At 45.0% G+C, this 6,018-nt stretch overlaps 1 protein-coding gene across 5 annotated transcripts in view; it reads right to left on the reverse strand.

Annotated features, from left to right (window-relative positions):
* The window catches only part of LOC105891164 (copine-8), a 118,424-nt gene continuing 112,406 nt past the window's right edge, over positions 1–6,018 (reverse strand). For all 5 annotated transcript variants that reach the window (XM_031582461.2, XM_031582462.2, XM_012817318.3 and 2 more), the window contains one exon: positions 1–3,645. In XM_031582461.2, coding sequence (XP_031438321.1) covers positions 3,457–3,645 — 189 coding nt within the window. In that variant the 3' untranslated portion in view covers positions 1–3,456. The remainder of the gene's footprint in view (positions 3,646–6,018) is intronic.

Raw genomic sequence — 6,018 nt, forward strand, 5'->3', positions numbered from 1 at the left:
TGGTGTTAGGTAAGAATGTTTATTCAAAAACCCAGTTTAATACAGAAATAGTTATTTTCATCATATGGATAGCCATACATCAGTCATGCATTCTCAGACTGACAACCAATTTCAAAAAGTACAACAGAACTTTTTTTTCTCCAATAAGTGAACCTGTGCAAAGACCAAATACACTTAAAAGCTTTAGTAGACCACCAACACAAAATAGAGAACAATTCAAGAATATCTGAAGGCATCGCACATTTCCAAGAGTTCAGTGAGAATTTTAAGGCCATTTTGTACAATAATGTTCATCATTAACTTCTATAATCTTCAAAACACTCTTAACAAAGAACGGGTGCGTCTCATGGAAAAACTGCACATGCAAACATTGTGCACGTTATATTTATATATGACAAGCATACAATATATTATTTGGATACCATCAGTAAACAATGATCGCAAGTAACTAACCCGGTCTTTAAAATCGCACACACACACACACACACACACACACGCACGCATGCACGCATGCACGCAACCACACACTGTTAGAGTCTCTCTCTCACACACACTCGCTCATACACACACACACACACATATATATATATGCCGTGCGCATGCTAGTGTACTGTTGCGGCCTGGCTATAGAAAAGTCGTGGCACTGGCATTTCAAAGATGGGAGTCAGGGGGAAAAATACCCTATACCTCGTTCCTTCTCTATTAGGTTTCTTCATAAGTCCGTTTCTTGTTTATTTTTCAGTCCTCGCCACGTAAAACGGCACTGACCTCACAGACCACATTACGTGAACATGCAGCGCACTCTGCGACGGCGGTGATGGCGGCGTCTACAAGCGTTGGCGAAAGAACACTACCTACGGCAGAAACTCAAGCCCGCATGCAAAAACACAACAGCCCAAACACACGACTCCATGGCAGCAGAGGAGTCCAGTTCTGTTCTTGTCTTGTCTTGTCCCTGGCTTTGGAATCTGTTAGTCGTTGGAGATTGCTACATATAAGTCAGGTGTTGATGGTGTGAGAAACAACACGAATGCTGAAAAAGATGGAGATGACATGGTATCACACAGCACTAAGGTGAATGGCCCCGAGAGAGCTGTGGTGACTGCTTTATCGGGTGCGTTTGGTGTCCTTTGTTTTGCTCTGACTCTAAAGCTAACCTCTGTGTTCTAACCTGAAATGTAGGCATGGAGAGTGTGTCCTTCCTGACACATCTAAAGCTTCCTTATCCTATCTTCTTATACACGTTTCCAGTTATGGCAAATGTGATATAAAACAGAGTCTGATTATGATATGAAATACGTAAAAAAAACACGTTAAAAAAAAAAAAAAAAAAAAAAAACATTTGTTAGATATTATGGTTAATAACAAAACGTGTTAGATATGATATGTCAGACCCCTATAGATTAGAGGCGATAATGGAGTACATGACAGCACTACTGTCTAACGTATAAAGTGAGTATAACTACGAGCAGCTGATATACGGAATGAGACTGGCTTTGGGATGCAGGCTAATGTTTGATATGACTGTGATATCTACTATGTACAATGTGACATCACATCCCTGTGTGGGTGTGTTTACTCCTGCAGGGTGTAATTCTTTAGTCAACACACACACATCTAATATCATGACATGGGAGAAGGTGTGGATTACCTGATGAGGTGTGTGTGTGTGTGTGTGTGTGTGTGTGTGTGTGTTGCAGCAGGTGTGTATAACATTCTGGCAAATGGAAGATTGGTCTCACCTGACCAGTGAGTTTCAAAGTTTCAAAGAGTTTCGCAGAACTAAACGTGGAGTTGTGTGGATGAATGTCAGTAAATGTCCCGTTTGATCTTTTTCACTGTGACTATCTGTCAAACAGATATCTTTCACAGCCTCAGAACAAGCAGATTTAGAGAAAAAGGGCACCAAGAGGTGAAGAGATAAAGAACAAGTGAAGGAGATAGACCCTTCCCTCACTACCTCACTTAGTCACACCCACACACACACACACACAGACACACACAGACACACACACACACACACACACACACAGAACAGCGTTGCCATCGGCTGCAGTTAAGACAAAGTGAACACGTTTTTGTGTTTTTGACCACTGGGCTCCATGTCTCAAAACTAGTTTGAGAGCAGCTGCTTTTTAAAAAAATTTTTGTTGTTATTTTCGAAAATCATCTTTTAACACACACTGATGGAGGAAAAAATGGGAAACTACGACAAGGCTGTGAGAAGGCAAGGGAGGGAAAGATAAAACAGAATGTAGACTGAGAAAGGAAGAAAGGAAGAAGGAGATCGCAGCGTGGGGTAGAGAACGAGAACTGCCAACAAATTGTGACATGATGCTGAGTCCCCCTGGTTGACCTTCGACCTTTGAATTAACTCTGAACTTCTGCCCTCTGCATGCAACGGAGGGGATGCTACTAGCCACCACAAAACACCTGTGGCAAAAATAAACATAAACAAAAACACAATGAACAAAAACACTGTGCCAGGAGGATTCCAATATTCCAAAGTTAGTAGTTAAAGAGGAGTTAGTTAAAGAATGCTTATAAAAGTATACAACGGTAAAAATCAGTCACATGTAAACATTGAGTGAGAGGAGAGAGAGAGAGAGAGAGAGAAAGAGAGAGAGAGAGAGAAAAGAGTAAAAAGAGGGTAGTTAGTTAGTGAGTTCGAGCGCAAGTCTTTTTCCAGTTCTGTACAACAGTCAAATGAGTTTGTGTCTGCGGATGTCTAGTCCCCTCTCCTCAGAGACTGATCTCACAGAAAGGCCAGTTTGCTTGTATTTGTTTGTTTTTCTTTGCTTGTTTTTGTTTGTTTTTGTTTGTTTCTGTGTTAAAAATCCATCAGTCTTATCTCTAAAAGCTTGCCAATCAGGGCATGCATTCGTCAACTCATCCACAATCAATCAATTACATACATAATCAATACAATGCATCCATGCACTCATCAATATATCCTTTCATCCACATCCATCTACCCATCAATCCATCTGTCCATCCATCTATCCACCAACCCCCCCATCCTTACATCCATTCAATCATTCAACAGTCAACAACTGTCCATTCTTCACTCTCTAGACTCCTGGGAAGAGAAGTTGCAGTTGTTTGTCTTTCTCCCCAGAATGTCGTTGAAGAGGGTAACGCCTGGTGATTGGTCAGTGCTCCACTGAGATGAGAGCTCTGTATGTGTGGAAGTAAACTCCGCCTCCAATGGTTCCACCTGAACCATTCCACTCCAGAACCGCAGCCCAGTTCAGCCCAGCTCAGCCCAATTCAGCCCAGTTCAGTCTGTCCCATCTCCATAGTGCAACGACAGAAAGAGAGAGAGATGGACGAGGGGGGTTGTGCACCCCCACTCTTACCCTCCCACTATCACTGAGTGACGCAGAGAAGATTGAAGGGAGATAGAGAGAGAGAAGGGGAGAGAGTGGGTGGGTTGGGGGGGGGGCCCCCTCCCTGTCAGATCTGCGTCTGAAGGGCGTGGCCCGGGGGCGTGTAGGGAGGTGGGGCGGGTGAGGGCTTGATCCCGCGGGTTCTCATGTAGGACAGGAACTGGTCCGGGATCTCTGCCAGAACGTCCTTGGCCAGCCGGGCCATGCTCAGGATGTGGTTCCCCGTTCTGTCGATGTAGTCGCGGAACGGCACAAACTGCAGAACAGAGAAGAGAACCAGGGACAATATAACTACTTTCAAGGACGCACAGAAAATCAACACGTTAGCAGGCAACTGTTACCAGGATACCATGGAACACTAATTAAAGACAAGAAATAGATGATAGATGTGTAGACCTGAAAACACCCTCAGGAGACACTAAAGCTAACACATTAGACTATCACTAACCACTATCACTGTTGCTATGATCTAACTTGATATCTGGACTCTCTGTGTGTGTGTGTGTGTGTGTGTGTGTGTGTGTGTGTGTGTGTGTGTGTGTGTGTGTGTGTGTGTGTGTGTGTGTGTGTGTGTGTGTGTGTGTGTGCGTGCGTGCGTGCTTGTTTGATGGTCAGACTGTGCTCCCAGAGGGAGGGTGATGATGCTCTGCTTCTGTTAACATGGCCACTCATTATGCTGAGGAGGAAAGAGAAACAGGAGGGATAATGAGCCCTATGAGAGAGAGAGAGTGAGGACAAGAGAGAGAGAGGGAGAGGGAGAGGGAGAAAGGGGATGAGAAGAGAGGGAGAGAAAGAGAGGGAAAGAGAGAGGGAAAGAGAAAGAGAGAGGAGTGAGCAAGGGGATGAGAAGAGAGGGAGAGAGAGAGGGAAAGAGAGAGAGAGAGGCAGGGAGAGGGAGATAATAGTAGAACAGGTGAGCAGAGAGGGGGAGAGAGAGGCAGGGAGAAGCAGGCAGAAAGTAAGAGAAGAAAGAGAGATGGTGGAGGTGGGGGAGTAGGAGCTGGGGGAGGAGGAGGAGTCCCCCCAAACTGTCTGCCTCTCCGTCTCATAACATGCCCATCTCTCCCCCCTCCCCTCCAAACTATCTCTCTGTCTCATAACATGCCCATCTATCCCCCTCCCCTCCAAACTATCTGTCTGTCTCATAACATGCCCATCTATCCCCCTCCCCTCCAAACTATCTGTCTGTCTCATAACGTGCCCATCTCTCGCCCCAAACTGCCTGTTTGCTGTTAGCTCTGTCAGTTTTTAATTTGTGATTGTCCCTTTGGAGAAATCATTTTTGGAGAAAAAACTACTTTTTTTACTTTTCCATCTCAGCTGTTAAGCATGCCGTTCCATTAACACCCTGATATTTCCTCAAACTCTTTGCAGACATTTGGAACATTTGCATGAAAATGAATTTATGGGATGCATTTGGAGCAATTAATCATCAGCACATAAATTGTTTCAGTTAGCTGCACAATAACAAAGCTATTGCCAATGTGAGGCTCAATTACATTCCCAGCATGCTTTGTTTAAATAAGGCAACAATTGTTAAGTCCCGTCCTGTTTCCTAGTTATTTTTTTCTTATATTTCGGTTCTGTATTTTGATTGTTTACTCATCTTTCCTCTCGCTTCAGACACCTCACTCCCTGCCCTTGTGTGTGCCACGCCTTTGGTGATTGTCTGACCCGCCTTGATTGTTTGCACCTGTCCCTCATCACCTAGTGTATTTAGTCTGTGTGTTCCTGTGTCTCGTTGCCAGTTCGTCTTAGTTACCTCCGTGTTTCCAGCGTCCTAGCGATTCTCCTTGTGTATTGATTTTCTAGTTTTGCCGACCCCTGTCGTTTAACGAACTCTGCTTTTGCCTTTTCCCTATTGGATTTATCCGCATGATCTTCAAACTGTGTACCCAACCTGACCTACACCGAACCCTGTCGCAGTCTTCTCCTTGCTGGATTTGTTTGCCTGCCTATGGACTATCTACCTGTACTGAACTCTGCCAGTAGAAGTTGTTGATTGTCTCTGAGTCGTGCGATTGAGTTCTGCTGTCTGCATGCAAGAACAAAGATGAATAACAAACATTCGTTCCAATCCAGAGGTTTTCAAACCATTCCATGGTCCGTACCTGCCCTGCAGGTTTCTGCCCCAAGCGCACACTCTTGATTACAGCCAGTGTCATTCCAATGCTCTAAAGAGGTTAAATCAGGTGTGTTGAGCTAGTTCGGAGTGCAGTGCTTTATCACTAAGATCAGGTGTCTTAGTTCGTGCTCGTATCAGGTGTCTCAGCTCGTGCTCGTACTCGTATCAGGTGTCTCAGCCCGTGCTCGTACTCGTATCAGGTGTCTCAGGCTGTGCTCGTATCAGGTGTCTCAGCTCGTACTCGTACCAGGTGGCTTAGCTAATTGCAAGGGCCCCTGTGCCACTGGTGGGTTCAGTCAGGTATGCAGAGCAGAGCAGAGCAGGAGCAGGAGCACAGGAGGGCGAGAGTGAGATCATGAGGACCATCATGAGCGCGGGGCAAGGAGCAGCCACTGCTCTGCTCAAACTCCAACTCATCCGCATATTCTAAGCACATTTGTGAAAATTCGGGCTAAAATAAATGTGAGTCTGTGCACATTTCCATCTGCTGTGTTGTGTGGGTTA

This window comes from Clupea harengus, chromosome 16 (genome assembly GCF_900700415.2).
Source record: "Clupea harengus chromosome 16, Ch_v2.0.2, whole genome shotgun sequence".
Classification (NCBI taxonomy): domain Eukaryota; kingdom Metazoa; phylum Chordata; class Actinopteri; order Clupeiformes; family Clupeidae; genus Clupea; species Clupea harengus.